This window comes from Xenopus laevis, chromosome 6L (genome assembly GCF_017654675.1).
Source record: "Xenopus laevis strain J_2021 chromosome 6L, Xenopus_laevis_v10.1, whole genome shotgun sequence".
In the NCBI taxonomy this organism is placed as follows: Eukaryota; Metazoa; Chordata; class Amphibia; order Anura; family Pipidae; genus Xenopus; species Xenopus laevis.
In genome coordinates, this window is record NC_054381.1 from 15,503,820 (window position 1) to 15,520,734 (window position 16,915).

The 16,915-nt window shown below is 40.5% G+C and overlaps 1 protein-coding gene across 5 annotated transcripts in view; it reads left to right on the forward strand.

Annotated features, from left to right (window-relative positions):
• The window catches only part of rbm33.L (RNA binding motif protein 33 L homeolog), a 92,576-nt gene extending 77,062 nt beyond the window's left edge, over positions 1-15,514 (forward strand). The window contains exons 18-20 of one of the 5 annotated variants that reach the window (XM_018267130.2): positions 9,903-9,954; positions 12,314-12,402; positions 14,644-15,513. In XM_018267130.2, coding sequence (XP_018122619.1) covers positions 9,903-9,954; positions 12,314-12,360 — 99 coding nt within the window. In that variant the 3' untranslated portion in view covers positions 12,361-12,402; positions 14,644-15,513. Of the gene's footprint in view, positions 1-3,770; positions 4,461-9,902; positions 9,955-12,313; positions 12,403-14,643 lie in introns of those variants that run through there. The other 4 variants (XM_018267132.2, XM_018267128.2, XM_018267129.2 and 1 more) reach the window with 4 other exon arrangements.
• The last annotated feature ends 1,401 nt before the right edge of the window (positions 15,515-16,915 follow it).

Genomic DNA, 16,915 nt, shown 5'->3' on the forward strand with positions numbered 1-16,915 from the left:
TATTATCCACTGTTACTATAGACACCATCTCTCCCTACTATACCTGCTATCCACAGTCACACTCCCTTCCCAAGACTTATTATCCCATGTTTCTATAGACTTCCTACTATACCTGCTACCACAGTCCTCCCTCCCGTACTATACCTGCTATCCCCCTACAGTCATCCACTCCCTTCCCAGAGACCTATTATCCCACTGTTACTATAGACACCATCTCTCCCTACTATACCTGCTATCCCACAGTCACACTCCCTTCCCAGAGACTATTATCCACTGTTATATAGGCACCATCTTTCCCCTACTATACCTGCCTATCCCACAGTCACACTCCCTTCCCAGAGACTATTATCCACTGTTACTATAGACACCATCTCTCCTACTATACCTGCTATCCCACAGTCACACTCCCTTCCCAGAGACTATTACCCACTGTTACTATAGGCACCATCTCTCCCTTACTATACCTGCTATCCCACAGTCACACTCCCTTCCCAGAGACTATTATCCACTGTTACTATAGACACCATCTCTCCCTACTATACCTGCTATCCCACAGTCACACTCCCTTCCCAGAGACTATTATCCACTGTTTACTATAGGCACCATCTCTCCCTACTATACCTGCTATCCCACAGTCACACTCCCTTCCCAGAGACTATTATCCACTGTTACTATAGGCACCATCTCTCCCTACTATACCTGCTATCCCACAGTCATACTCCCTTCCAGAGACTATTATCCCACTGTTACTATAGGCTCCATCTCTCCCTACATATACCTGCTATCCCACAGTTACACTCCCTTTCCAGAGACTACTATCCCACTGTTACTATAGACACCGTCTCTCCCTACTATACCTGCTATCCCACAGTCACACTCCCTTCCCAGAGACTATTATCCCACTGTTACTATAGGCACCATCTCTCCCTACTATACCTGCTATCCCACAGTCACACTCCCTTCCCAGAGACTATTATCCACTGTTACTATAGGCACCATCTCTCCCTACTATACCTGCTATCCCACAGTCACACTCCCTTCCCAGAGACTATTATCCCACTGTTACTATAGGCACCATCTCTCCCTACTATACCTGCTATCCCACAGTCACACTCCCTTCCCAGAGACTATTATCCACTGTTATTAGAGGCACCATCTCTCCCTACTATACCTGCTATCCCACAGTCACACTGTTGAGGGGTCTCTGGTTACTCCTCTGTCAAAAAAAAAGTCCCTGCAGCTCCATGCAACAACCAGGATGTACTGGGAAAGCCAAGCTACAAGAAATACCTGATTTACAGCAATATTTTCTTCTTCATCACACAATATATATTGAGGTACTTCTGCTTTAAAGGGCAAATGGAGATAGATCTTCTGTTTCTCAAATAGGCTTTGTTATTTTTGCCTTAGTTTATTGAAATACAGGTATGGTATTCCTTATCTGGAAACCAGTTATCCAGAAAGCTCCGAAATTACTGAAAGGCCGTCTCCCATAGATTCCATTTTAAGCAAATAATTAAAATGTTTAAAAATGATTTCCTTTTTCTCTGTAATAATAAAACAGTAGCTTGTACTTGATCCCAACTAAGATATAACTAATCCTTATTGGAAGCAAAACCAGCCTATTGGGTTTATTTAATAGTTACATGATTTTATAGTAGACTTAAGGTATGAAGATCCAAATTACAGAAACATCTGTTATCTGGAAAACCCCAGGTCCTGAGGATTCTGGATAACAGGTCCCATACCTGTACTTGACCCCAACGAAGATAATGAAGGCAAAGCAAACCCATTGGTTTTATTTGATGTTTCAATGATTTTCTAGTAGATTTAAGGTATGACAATCCTAATTACGGAATGACCGCTTATACAGAAAACCCCAGGTCCCGAGCGTTCTGGATAATGGGTTCATACCTGTATAGCATAGAAATAACTTGTGTCAATCCAAATGCTTCATTTACATTTGATTGTGTTATTGGCCTTTTAATTATATCCAAAACTACACAAAAATAGTAAAGACCATTTCTAAAATAGACTTTATAAACATCTGTTTTTATTACCGTTTATTTATATGGTGTTGAGGCTGTTTTAATCTTAAAATGAACCTGTTGCAGATGCTTTTAATGAAACAGAAAAAGACTTGGCTGGTAGAGTGCCTGCTATTAATTTCCCCTTCCAGCTCTCACTAATTTAAGTCTGTATTTTGTAGATGGAACTAATCTGAGAAGCATTTCAGTTGGTTTCAATTGTTTCTGAGGTTTTCAGTACCGCTTGCCCTCAAAAGAAGTTTGTGTAAAATTGCCAAGGCACTCTTTCAAACACTTCCACAGTTTACATCCTATATATATATATAGTTTTCAAGATATTAGCATTTTTACACTGCTATTATCATGGATTTGTTGCAACAGCTCCACCTGCTGTTCATTTTGGCCAACTAGTTGCAACTGGAAGTTAAATAAATAAATTCTTGTGATTTTGCTCTGCTCAGAAAATGAAGTTAATGAGCAGAAAAGAGTCGTGTCTCACGGGGCTTTCCTCTTCTCACTAACGTAATTTTCTGCCAACTCTCTTGTTTTCGATTCTTTATACGAGAAGGGTAAAAAAATGCTAATATCTTGGAAGCTATAAAAATATGTAATATGTAATTTGCAAAAGTGCTCACGAGCAATCTGAACAAATGAATTTGTTTTGAGGAAGTCCATTTCTTTTCAACTTTTTGTTCAAATTGCCTTACTAATAGCCAATCTGATTGTCTGTATCCCTTAAAGGGGTTGTTCACCTTTAAATTAGCTTTTAGTATGATGTAGAGAGTGATGTTCTGAGACAATTTGCAATCGGTTTTCATTTTTTATTATTTGTGGTTTTTGAGTTATTTAGCTTTTTATTAGTTTGTTAGTTTTAACAACCTGGTTGTTAGGGTAACAATTACCCTAGCAACCATGCACTGATTTGAATAAGAGACTGGAATATGAATAGGAGAAGATCTGATATAATAAAAAGTAGCAATAACAACAAATTTGTAGCTTTAGGGTCAGGGCACACAGGCATATTTGGGGGGGATTAGGCGCCCGGCGACAAATCTCCTCTTCTTCGGGGGGGGGGGGGCTTTTCTCCCCAAACTGCCTTCCTGACGGTTAAAATGTAAATCGCCAGCGGGATGGCACTCTGATCGATTCGTTTTCCGAAGTGGCGACTTCGGAAAATGAATCTCTGAGTGCCATCCTGCTGGCGATTTACATTTTAGCTGGTGGGGAGGTAGTTTGGGGAGATTAGTCACCCCGAAGAAAAGATTTGTCGCCGGGCGACTAATCTCCCCGAATCTGCCTGTGTGCCTTGACCCTTATAGAGTATTTGTTTGTAGATGGGGTCAGTGACCCCCATTTGAAAGCTGGAAACAATCCTAAGAATATAGGCAAATCATTAAAAAAAAAAAAAAAATGAAAAAAAATAAATAATGAAGACCAATTGCAAAGTGGCCTAGATTTGGCTATTCTATAACATAATAAAAGGTAACTGAAAGGTGAACCACCTCTTTAAAGCACTTTAAATGCCAAAAAGAAAAGCTACAAAATAATAAAATGTTCATTCCCAAAGCCCCAGCCGTGTTTGCTGGAAGGGAAGCTTTACACACTCACGCGTTCTTTGTTCAGATTCATATTTTAATCATCCCTATGAAATCCGCTAATCATCTCATTCACGGCAGGTTCATTTTAAATATTTCCCTGATGACGATCTAATAGATAAACCCTTTCCTCCCCTGGGACTGACAGGCAGCTGGAGTTTAAGACATACGGACACAGGGCAGACCTAGTCAATGCCGAGACCTGTGAGGCGAATATTGTTGTGAGGATCAATTTTTAGCGAATTGAGGAAGGAGCAGACGAAAGACTCGTTTCGGCAGTCGCTGCTTATGGGGCTCTGCCCCCTGCTGGAAGGAATGTGCGCTTCTTTTTGGCTGCACACCTGGCAGTGTATGGATTTTTGGAGGATGGACATCAATATATATATTTTTTTCAACCTACAAATACAAGAAATTTGTTGGTTTAACTTCAGTTTTCATCAGAAGCAGCTTCCTCATCTGTTGTGTTAATAACCGAATTTTCGGTTAAATGTATGGAGAACAAAATCCATCCCAATATAGTATTTGTTAGATGTTTAATTGTATCTTGCCGGGGAGCTGTGATTGGTTGCTCGTCACTCATTTGAGGTTCTTATGATGAAACCCACTGCAGCGGCCAATGCCAATGAAACTTATGAAAATGCCAACAAGACTTAAATGGCAGCTGCTAGGAAAATGCAGGCGGCCATTTAAGATCAACAAATGCGGATACTATAATCCTTTAACGTTGACTGCCTTCCCTATTGTTGGCATGCCATGAAAGGGAAAGTCATTTATGAAAAGGTTCAAAGGGGAACTATCGCGAAAATGAAAATTTAATATAAGCATCATGATACTGAAATAAGAAACTTTCTCAATACAATCAATCAAAAACTCTGTACAGTTTCTGAAATAATCAAGTTTATATTCACTTTTCCTCTCTCAGCATCTGTTTCTCCTCATTCTGTCTTCATGCAACGGTTGGGCGTCGGATGAATGATCCAATATATCTTATAGGGGGGGTCATTTTGCCTAGAAGATGCATTAGAGCTCACTCTATTAAAATCACCAGACATCATGTCTCTCTACATGCAGAATTTGTGCAAAAGGCAGTTATTTTGTTAGATTTTGTTCATACTGGAATCAGTTATTTGAATGAGCTCTAATACATCTGCTAGGAATGGGAACCCCCCTATAAGATATGTTGGATCTAAAGGTAGCCATACACGGGCAGATAAAGCTGCCGATATCGGACGTTTAAACCAATTTGACAGCTTATCTGCCCGTGTATGGGAGCTTCCGACCGACCCGTCGGAATATCATAATCCAATCATCCAACCATCAGGCCCGGATTTGTGGCGAGGCCACATAGGCCAGGGCCTTGGGCGGCACATTTTTGGGGGCGGCATGCCGCCCAGCCGCTCTGTGGGTAGCCTGTGCGCCCGCCTAGCGTATCCAGCGCTGCCGACCATATGGCCGAACGTTCAGATTACCCCCGATAAAGCCATGCCGTTAGTGGCATATCGGGGAAAGATCCGCTCGTTTGGCGATGTCGCCAAACGAGCGGATCTTTGAGTCTATGGCCAGCTTAACTGTCAATGAATATCTGACACCCAACTGCTGCATGAAGAGAGAATGAAGAGAAGCAGATGCTGAGAGAGGGAAATTGAACATAAACGTGATTATTTCAGAAACGATGCAGAATTTTTAATTGATTGTATTTAGAAAGTCTCTTATTTCAGTATGAGGATGCTTATATTACATTTTTATTTTCACAATAGTTCCCCTTTAACAAAAAAAAAAGAGGCGGAATTAATTAAGGAGAAATTAACAGATTTTTCAAATTTTTTTTTTTGTTTCCTTAAAAAGTTTGTTGGGAAAAAAAAACTATTGCAATCAGTGTTTTCAGTTGGGTTGGACTCAAACCATTTATAAAAATGACAGAAAGTATTAGACCCCGACCAAGGGGGTCAGAAACTGACCCCTGTAAACTAAAAAGTGTAGTCGCTGGAGCAGGAGGCTGCCCATTTGGACACATATTGGGCTCAGCAGGTGGATTTGCTCTTCTCTAGTGGAATCTGGAGAGACCACCCCTGGCTGCATTGAGTGCTTAATGTGTGTTGGCTGAGCCCACCATACAAACCTGCACACGCGTAACCACCTTCTATGACACCAGGGATGACTTACTGTTGAATGAAGTTACTTCTATACATGTATTTCATGGCAAATAACCCCATGGGCATTGTCCGTATTTGTCATTGTATTTCAGCACTATACTGCCTACGGTTTGTTAATGGACAATTTCAGAAAAATAAAGTTTACTTATTTGAAAGCATTACTTTTTATTTGTGTTTAATTTGTGTTACACTTGACCCACAGACTAAATTTCTGAAATATCTTTTCATTGAACCTTCAAATATGTGAGTTGCTTTTGTTTTGCTTTATGCCTTCAAAAGCCATTTTATCCATAGTTGGTTTGGTCTGATTGAGTGGACCTTCATCCTATGTGTAACCAGACCCTCAACAGAAATCCTTTACTTTTGTACCCAGCCCAACTTGTTGCCCTGACTGGACAATGGCCTTAGAAAGTAGGACAGTGCCCTTTAACTCTGGACTCCAACAAAATCCACATTCTGACGAGCTCATATTGTGTGGAAACCAATGATCTGAACCATTTTATGATGCACCAAATCCTCTACAGGAATGGGACCTGTTATCCAGAATGCACTGGGGTTTTCTGCATAATGGGTCTTTCTATAATTGTAATCTTCATTCCTTAAGCATAAGTCCACTAGAAAATCATGTAAACATTAAATAAACCCAATAGGCTGGTTCTGCTTCCAATAAGGATTAATTTTATCTTAGTTGGTGTTAAAGCACAAGCTACTGCTTTATTTTCAGAGAAAAGGGGAGTCAACTATTCCAAATGTGGAATAGTTGATTAAAATTGAGTCTATGGCCTATGACCTTCCTGTAACTCAGAACTCTGTGAATAACGGGTTTCCAGATAAGTAAGGTATTTAAATTGGGCTATGCCCATTAAGCTTTTATCCCCTATATGTAATAAAAGGCACTAAGTTTGCCAAGGAATGGTAGCCCATAACAACCAATGAGATGTTTGCTTTTAAACAAGTGACCAGTAAATGTTGCCTGCTGATTGGTTGCTATGGATTACTGCTCCTGGGCAAACAGTGCCTTTAATTGCATAACCCCGTTAGTGTTTAATGAGTGTGGCCGTTATGTTCATTTTTTCCATAATGGGTGACTATAAGTGACCAAACAATCAGCTTGATTTTGCCCAGCATGTAGGTGGCAAAATACGGCAAATATCCTCTCAATTTGCAACTTTGCCAAACAAGCAAATCTTTGTGTATAGCCAGAATTTTGAACAACAAGGAGGCAACTCACCATCATATATTGTTTTCAAATCGCACACCCCCAACTCATGACTTTTTTTTTTTTTCCTCTTTCTTTTTATTTGATATTTTCAGTATTTCACTTTGCTTAATTGAGTGGTAGGCCTGTGTCGTCAGCTTTCTTAACTTTTACAATTTGTTGCTGCCATTTCTCCTGTGCTGCAGAGCAATGCATGAACCCCTCTATTAAACTGTAACCATTGTTAGAGATACTGTCACAGGAAATTTTTTTTTTCAGCAGAATTCTCTACTGAATCTGTTTTGAAAAAGAGCAAACCGATCTTTTTATATTTAATTTTGAAATCTGACATGGGGCTAAACATGTTCATTTCCCAGGTGCCCCCAGTCATGTGACTTTTGCTCTGATAAACTTCAGTCACTCTTAACTGCTGTACTGCAAGTTGGAGTGATATCACCCCCAGCAGCCTAACAACAGAACAATGGGAAGGTAACCAGATAGCAGCTCCCTGAAACAATATAACAGCTGCCTGGTAGATATGAGAATAGCACTCAATAGTAAAAATCCAAGTCTTACTGCGACTCCTACAGTTACATATTGGGTAGAAGAAACAACAGCTTGTCTGAAAGCAGTTCCATAGTGCAGCACTGGCTCTTTCTGAAATCAAATGACCTGAGATGGCTCCTACACACCGATAATACAACTAAAAAATATATACTTGTTGGTTCCGGAATTCAACCCTTCAAAGGACTTTGGCGGTGGCATTGCAATAACTAGGCTGTCTGCCCTACCACCCGCTCACAACCGGCCCTACAAATGTCACCCGTGTGACCTCCTGTATCTTACGGGATAATGGCGCTATAGAACTGCACGTTCTTCTATGATATACAGCAAACAGGTCTGTGAATGTCTTTTGCTGATTTTGTTAAACGTTCTTTCTACCTCGAATAAACTCACAACTTGAATGTTTGCTTAAAACTCGATTGAATGCAATTGGGGGAAAACTCAAATACTTCAAATTAATCTAGTTTATAAGATAAAAACCTAGAATTTATCAAGTGTTGGAGCACAAACCAGCATAAAAAACCCCAAAAATCAGGACGTCAAAAAGCATCTTAAAATGGTTAAAGGGACCTCTGCCATTGGATTTGATGTGACCTCGACCGGTTTTAGCTGGAGTATTTTCTGATTCAAGCTTTAAGCAGCTTCACGACATAATAAATCTCAAAAACTTTGTGGGGGAGGGCTAACGGTGCAACACAGAATGGTCAGAGCTGTGGCGTAGAATACTACTCATGCTCCTGTGCAGGACATGGAGGTTAAAGAGATACTGACACCAAAAATGAAACCCTTTTTTACATCTATCATAACATTGTGTTTGCATGCTATCTCTAATTTTGCCATAAAAGAATTTACAGATGTTTTTACATTACACATCTGATTCCCCATGTTCCTCTATGAGGGGGCTGCCATATTTGAGCTTCAGTAATTTGTCAGAATTAGAAATTCTAACTGGCATGTTGAGAAGGGACAGTCGGGTTGGCAAAACAGTCAGGTCTGTTTTTGTAATTAATTGTTACTTGAAGTTCCTAAACCTATCAATGAAAAATGATCAACGTGAGCTATAGGTAACTTTTAATGTACATTAATGTTCATTTTTTTAGTGTCAGTATCACTTTAAGTTGAGAGAGGGGAATATCGTGTAGCCCAAGTGTAAAGAACAAGGAATGCTTCTTGTCACAACCTGTTCTATGTTTGTCAAGACAAGTGACCAATGTGTGCTCCCACTCTTTTTTTTCTGTGGGTGCTGTGAGATCTGTTGGTCACTGCTGGGCTTTGCACTAGCCCCAAGTAGGAAAGGCTTCAAACACTTATGGGTGCCAAATGTTATGTAAGTATTGACTTACCTGAAACCCCGGGCTGGTGCTCCTATCAGCAGAAAACTGCACCGACCTGGGGTTATACCAGTGAGCACCACAGAGAGGTCCTCTTCCGTCCTCCGCTTTCTTTGCGCGGCTGTGCGTGTGCAGTAGAACGACAAGCCAAACTATAACTAAAAAGTCGGCTATTTAGTTCAACTGCGCATACGTTTGCCCCGGGGAATTTGAAGAAAGAAGAAGTCTGAAGCAGATCGCTCCGTGGTGCTCACTGGTATATCAGGTAAGTCAATACAATCCAAATGTTAGGCACCATCAAGTGTTTGAAGCCTTTCTTTCTCCTTTAAGGTCACACACACAGGCCAATAAAAGCTGCACACTCTGCCCATACATGGAAGCTTATTGGTCCATTTATTGGGCCCTAACAATGTCTTGGCTGACCAACATCTGGACAGTTCCAAAATCCCAATGGGGAATGACAGCCTCAGCACATTGCTGCTCTCCTCTACTGACCAATCCCCAATATTATAGGATTGTTTTGGTGAATGAATTTTAAACTGAATGACCCCGGTATTTGTTAAGGCGCCCTTTTAGCTCATTACACAAACCAAGCACCCAGTTATTACTCTTCATTCGGGCAAATACTGAACGAATCCTAATTTGCATATGCAAATTAGAGTAATGAATGGAAAAAGTAGAAAAAATGTTTTTTTACTCTCTTGATTTGTAACAAAAACTTGTGTGATTTTCCTTCCCGGCCCTAATTTGCATATGCAAATTAGCATTTGGTTTTGCCAGGCACAAGGATTTGGCCAAATTGACATCAGCGCTGGCTTTTTCTTGCAAATATATACAGTAATAAGGTACCTGCAGGAATCTTATACACAAGCTCTAAAATACACTCATTTACAACTTCCCATCCTTACGTTTTTTTTTTTTTTTGTTTATTTTAAATGGAACATCACAATCAGTCTCTATAAACTGATCTGTAGTTGTAATAAATGCAATATCCTATCTGAAATGAACACTGATTTGTTTTTATAACATTTTAGTTGGCAAATAACGTGCTGGATTGCGGTGCAGTAGAGAGACCTCCAAACAATGGTATTTATTTCCTTGTTTTATTATTTTAGAGCTTTTGTATATGAGTATGTACCATAATGTATTTTTCTTTCCTACTAGCTCAATACCCCCAGACATTGCACGGGTGGTAGACCGTAAGTAGGGGTCAAATTTCAGCCCTCTGATCCCTAATAATTGACCATATCTATTTATATCACTGGCTAGTAGGGGATTAGGGAGTCGGTCTACACTCTGTCAATCAGAACTGAAAATATACTCCCTTCTCTTTAGGGCAGAGACACACTCAGATTCGGGGGGAGATTTAGTCGCCTGGCGATAAATCGATTCTTTTTCGGGGCGACTAATCTCCTCAAACTGCCTCCCTCCGGCTCCTGCGGGATGGCACTCGAAGCTATTCGTTTTCCGAAGTCTCCTCAGGCAGCTTTGGGCGGCTTTGGAAAAAGAAGTGCACCAATTGCCATCCCGCAGGCAACCTAAATTCTAGCCGGCCGGAGGCAGTTTGGTGAGATTAGTCGCCCCGAAGTAGAGAAGATTCCCCGAATCTGAGCGTGTGTCTCTGTTTACTGAATGTTAAATTTCAGTATGATGTATAGAGGGACAGTCTAAGACAAATTTTGATTGTTTTTTATTGTTTATGGTTTTTGAGTTATTTAGCTTTTTTTCAGCAGCCCTTCAGATTGCAATTTCAGCAATTTGGTTTCCTAGGGTCTACATGACCCTAGCAACCATGCACTGGTTTTAAAAAGAAATGTATTAAAAAGTAGCAATAACAATAAATGTGCAGCCTTGTTCCTGCCTTAAAGGGGACCTGTCACCTGAAAAAATAATTCCAAATCCTTGCTTATTATGTTAGTCAAGCCAAATAAACTTTAATTACACTATGAAAATGTTTTAAATCTGGTCTCCTTTGGTCTGGGAATTAATAATTATAGCAAGCAGGCAGGAGCCATTTTGTGGACACTGTTATTAAGACAAGCCTTGCATCATCTCAGAATCTTGTTTGTGCACCAGAATGGGGGACCTGATGTCCATCCCCATGCCCTGGTTACACAATTAAATGGTGAAGAGAACGGGGGACCTGATGTCCATCCCCATGTCCTGGTTACACAATTAAATGGTGAAGAGAATGGGGGACCTGATGTCCATCCCCATGCACTGGCTACACAATTAAATGGTGAAGAGAATGGGGGACCTGATGTCCATCCCCATGCCCTGGCTACACAATTAAATGGTGAAGAGAATGGGGGACCTGATGTCCATCCCCATGCCCTGGCTACACAATTAAATAATAAAGAGAACTGGGGGAATGTGGGGAGAGCAGTGACATCTAGGAAGTGCTGAATGGAAAGTGAAAGTAAATGCCTAAGGCATAGAGGAGGGGCAGGTAATATTTGATTGACAGGTGAAATTTTTAAATACTTTACAAACAGCTACGAATGCTTTAAGAAAAAAAAGAACTTTGGTTTCATGTTTAATTTGAAAACAACTTTTATTATACAGCTTTTTATGTCTGGGTGACAGGTCACCTTTAAACTGCATTGCCTTTGTTGTACATACTTTCAACAGTGAGAATTAGATTTTATTTTTATTTGGAAATATCGCTGCAGAAAACGAAAGTGTAGCTTCCTGGCACTTTAGAGTGGGAAAGGGCAGTTAATCAACTACTTCCTGGTTTAACCTTCTGTATAATAAACTCCTTCTGTGTAAACCTGAGCCGCAAGATGTTGGTTTAGGGAATCTCTATATGATGAATACTCTGAACCTAAAAAACGGTCACATGTTGTACAGTCCAAAAAATGTAGATACAGATTGCACTATATTATAGATAGCTGGTTTTGCTTCCAATAAGTATTAATTATATCTTAGTTGGGATTAAGTACAAGCTACTGTTTTATTATTATTGAGAAAAAGGAAATTGTTGTTTATTTGGATAAAATGGAGTCTATGGGAGACTGCCTTTCTATAATTTGGAGCTTTCTGGATAACGAGTTTCCGGATAACAGGTCCCATACCTGTACTCTCTCTCTTGTCTTGGAATGAGGTTTCTGTAAGTCTAATTGCGAAGTAATACACATTTATTAATCAGGCTGCTGTTCCATGTCAGATGCTGACCTTTTTATGTTCCTATTTACCACGACTATACTAGACATGTGTGACTTTTACATCGCCTCATCATATTTTGCTAATTGTTTTCCTTCCTTTGCTTTTCAACGTTACCCCGAGAACATGCCTGTGCTGGAAATGGCAAGCCCATCTCTCCGGCAGTCACAACACTGTCACCGAAATCATGTCTTTTCCTATTTATACTCGTCTCTTCTGATGAATTGAGAGAGAGCGAATGTTTGCTTAATAATTAATAGCCGGTTTCTTCTCTTTGCAGAGTTTCGAAATGCTTCCTCATCAGCGAAAAGCCATAGCCACTTTTAAAGAGCCCAAACACGCTGCGACTTTCCAGCAGAGGTTTCACAGGTAAAGGGGAAACACTGCTTTTATTTAAATCTGTCCCAATGTCCTTCAGACATACATAATAAATGTGTATATATTTATATGTAAAAATGTGTATATATAGTGGATAATATACCCCCTACTGTAATTTATAAAGATATTATTAGTCACAGAGGAGTTATGTGACCATGTGTCACATAACTCCGAGGTGACTTCTAATATCTTTATAAATTTCAGTAGGGGGGTACATTATGCATTATAATCTACATTTTGTGTGAAATGTCGGGGGAGGGGTCGGCGTCCAAATTGGGCGCCCGGCATCCAATTCAGGCGCGCCGGCGTTCAATTTGAATGCGGCGGCGTCAAATTCACCGGCCGGGACTGACTTCGGAACGTTCCGTTTATATAGTGAATAAAGTACCCCCTCTTGTAAAATATAAGGATATTATAAGTTACTGAGGAGTTTCATGACCATATAAAAACACGAGGCCGAAGGCCGAGTGTTTTTATACAGGTCATGGAACTCCGAGGTTACTTCTAATATCCTCATATTTTGCAACAGGGGGTACTTTATTTATTATAATACACAAGTTTCAGTGAGTCATGTGACAGAAATGACATCAGAACTCACCGTTTATAACTGATGACATCAGAACTCACCGTTTATAAGGATATAATTTACAGGAAATTCATGGCTCTTGTGTATATAAGGATATAATTTACATTCTGGTCCCATAGGGAAATGACACACATAATTTAATGCCATCTAAATTGCAGCAAAGGGAGATATACCATGCACAAACATTTCTAACTGGTACAGACTACTTATGGAGCATTTTTCTAGCACATGTAGGTTTGATATACCATGTATTGTTAAAGGGATACTGTCATGGAAAAAAATGTTTTTTTCAAAACACATCAGTTAATAGTGCTGCTCCAGCAGAATTCTGCACTGAAATCCAATTCTCAAAAGAGCAAACAGATTTTTTTATATTTTATTTTGAAATCTGACATAGAGCTAGACATATTGTCAGTTTCCCAGCTGCCCCCAGTCATGTGACTTGTGCTCTGATAAACTTCAGTCACTCTTTACTGCTGTACTGCAAGTTGGAGTGATATCACCCCCTCCCTCCTCCCCCCCCCCCTCAGCAGCCTAACAGAACAATGGGAAGGTAACCAGATAGTAGCTCCCTAACACAAGATAACAGCTGCCTGGTAGATCTAAGAACAGCACTCAATAGTAAAATCCAGGACCCACTGAGACACATTCAGTTACATTGAGTAGGAGAAACAACAGCCTGCCAGAAAGCAGTTCCGTCCCACAGCCGAGTGCATCAGGTTCTATACTTTGAGGCCATGGCTGGTGCACATCATAAATAAAACTCACACTGACCCAGGGCATTTTATGACGGGATACTTCTCCTGCATGTAGGGTCCAGTTACCCATGCATCCCCTGGGCAGGTTCAAGTATAGTATTCTGTGCATTCACTTTCCCAGTGGGTGCCAGGGGTAATTGAATTTGACATGGTGCCATGGCTCTGCCATTTATATGCAAGACAATAATTGGACTGGACCACAAACTTCGTTATTTGACTCGGGGGTCAGTACTGCCCCTGTTTTAACCTTTTCTTCTCTTTTGAGGGCCATATTGCTCACAGTTCCTTAAATTCTTCAACAGGATCACCTTTTCATTGGCAGCCATACTGTGTAATAAATGGCACGATTCTACTCTACCCTGTCCCAGCCTTAAAAGGAGAAGGAAAGGCTAAAACTAAGTAAACTTTATCAGAAAGGTCTATATAAATACATCAGTAAACCCTCAAAGTAATGCTGCTTTGAGTCCTCTGTAAAATAAACACCACATTTCTTTCCTTCTATTGTGTACTCATGGGCTTCTGTATCACACTTCCTGTTTTCAGCTTAAACCTCCAGGGCTAGGGCTTGAGCATGCTCAGTTTGCTCCTCTCCCTCCTCCCCTCCCTGCTGTAATCTGAGCCCAGAGCTATGAGTGAGCAGGGAGAGACTTGGGCAGGAAGTGATGTCACACCAAGCTAATATGGCAGCTGCTATCCTAAACAAACAGAGAGCTTCTAGAGCTTTTTACTCAGGTATGGTGAAGCATTCTGCAGAATAAATATAGTGTTATAGCTTGCACTATTGTGGCTAATCTATTGGAAATAAACTGCTTGATAGCTTTCATTCTCCTTTAAGCAGATGCTCCCTCTTGCAATGACATGTGAATGTTCTCTTATAAACCCTTCCAGGCATATGATAGATTTGTCTCACATCAATGTGTCCCTGGTTGCCGAGTGAATCCCGTTGTTGCGCCCAATCTGCCACAGCAGCCCAGCGTCGGAATCCAAGATGGATCCCAGAGACTTCCTTGAGTGACAAAGGTCGGCTTTGGATTGACTCAACGGAGAACAGAAAGACAGTGGACATGTTTCATTTTTTTGCTGGGTGGGGGTTGCAGTTAGTGAAGGGGGCATACAGTGGAACCGTTTCACACACCCTTCACTGTGAGAGCCCCATCTACTCGGATCTGGGCAGTTTTTCTTCTTTCTGTATTTTTGTTCTTGAACGTTTGCTGTGCAAGTCCGTGTGACTCTGTGAGCAGAGACTGGAGTATCACACGTCCACATTGAGACAAAAGCAGAACGTTCTTTGTAGCGCAGAATACGTGATAATGGTTTCTCTTATCTTCTAAGTGGAATATGTTTCAAGTCCACTGACTTGTGGGAGCTCTAGATCCCCCTAGCATTTGCTCGCAAAAAGGACAAAGTATTTTTTTTTTTAATTCCTTCCCTGTGTGTGTGTGTTCTCCTACATAGTCATCTGTGCATTGTATTTCCCCTGTACATATTCCATGACGCCATTCAGAATGCCACAGTCGTATATCCGTCACTTCTGAACTCTTCTTGCCAGTCCCTAATCACTGGAAGGAAAGAACGCTTATAACAATCACCCTGAACATCAAAATCCAAAAATTAAACTTTTTAGATTTCCATCTTAAACCTTTTTTAGGCAGAGACAATCGCTGCGATTCGGGGAGATTAGTCGCCTGGCGACAAATCTCCTCTTCTTCGGGGCGACTAATCTCCCTGAACTACCTCCCCGTCGGCTAGAATGTCGGGATGGCACTCGGAGCGTTTATTTTTTCTCGTGAGGCAACCTTGGAAAACGAAGCTATCCGAGTGCCATCCCGCCGGCGGTTTACATTCTAGCTGGCAGGGAGGCAGTTCGGGGAGATTAGTGGCCCCGAAAAAGAGGAGATTTGTTGCTTGGCAACTAATCTCCCTGAATCGCAGAGTGTGTCTCTGCCCTTAGGTGTATGTGTTTTTTTTTTTTTTACATCTAAAATATAAAATTTAGCTTTATGGTTTTTTTGTATTAGAAGGCCCTAAGCTCTACTGTGGATACTGCTAGTTTGGTCCATTTCTCTATATATGGGAGTGATTTGCTAATATATCGCCCGTAGCTGCTTTGCTTGGAGTTTAACATTATTAGCCACTCGTTCAAAAGACATTATTAGCCACTCGTTCAAAAGACATTATTAGCCACTCGTTCAAAAGACATTATTAGCCACTCATGCAAATGGATATTTCTTTTCCTTAATTGTTAGACTGCCTCCCTGCTTTGAATATGATTCATCTATAATCCCAGGTCTTAAGGTAATAGTAATATTTGGCTATGCCAGTGCCCCCTATAAATACCATGGGTGAGTGTCTACTGCACTGCCCAGTCCCCTAATATTATAGTGGCAGCAGTAGTTTTTTTTTTTTTTTTTATACATTCTTGCAGTGATCCTACAGTTTTCAGGTTTCCATACATTGTACATCCCACAGCAAGGAAAATATTTCCCTTGCGTAATATGACCCAACTTTTTCTTACAAAAAAAGTATAATTTAAAAAGATGAAAAAAAATTGCAATTTTGTGTTAATAATTTTTATTGTTTTTGCCAGGGATTATTTGCTTTCATGAAGGATAGGATCCAGCACTTTTTCTGTAGCCACAGTTATAGCACCCTACATTTTCCCTAGTCATCAGTATATCCCATTATTATTATTTATTTATATAGCGCCAGCATATTTCGCAGCGCTGTATCAGCACAGTTATACATTTCATATCTGAAGCTGTACATCAGCCGAGTCACACTCCCAGCCCAATTATATGCCCTATAGTTTATACTGAGATGTGCCACCAATCCCTGCATCTTAAATAATCTTTTTTTCCGTTACCATTTGGTTTTTAACAGCTGAGCCGACCATACAGTCATCAGTATTATAAAACTGCAGCTTAATACAATGCATCCATCGCATATGTTAGCACAGGAATTCAAAATAAATGTTACTAGGCGAAAAAAAAAATCAAGCTTCGTTGGCCTTATATATATGCAGAATACTATGGAATAAATTGGCAGCATGTAGCCATGTCTGCTTGAGCGTCACGATTGTACTTTTGTGTGTCTTCTAGCGGCCACGGTTAAGATAATACAGTTCTAGATTGAGCTTGTTTGTTGGTCTGTTGATAGGGCG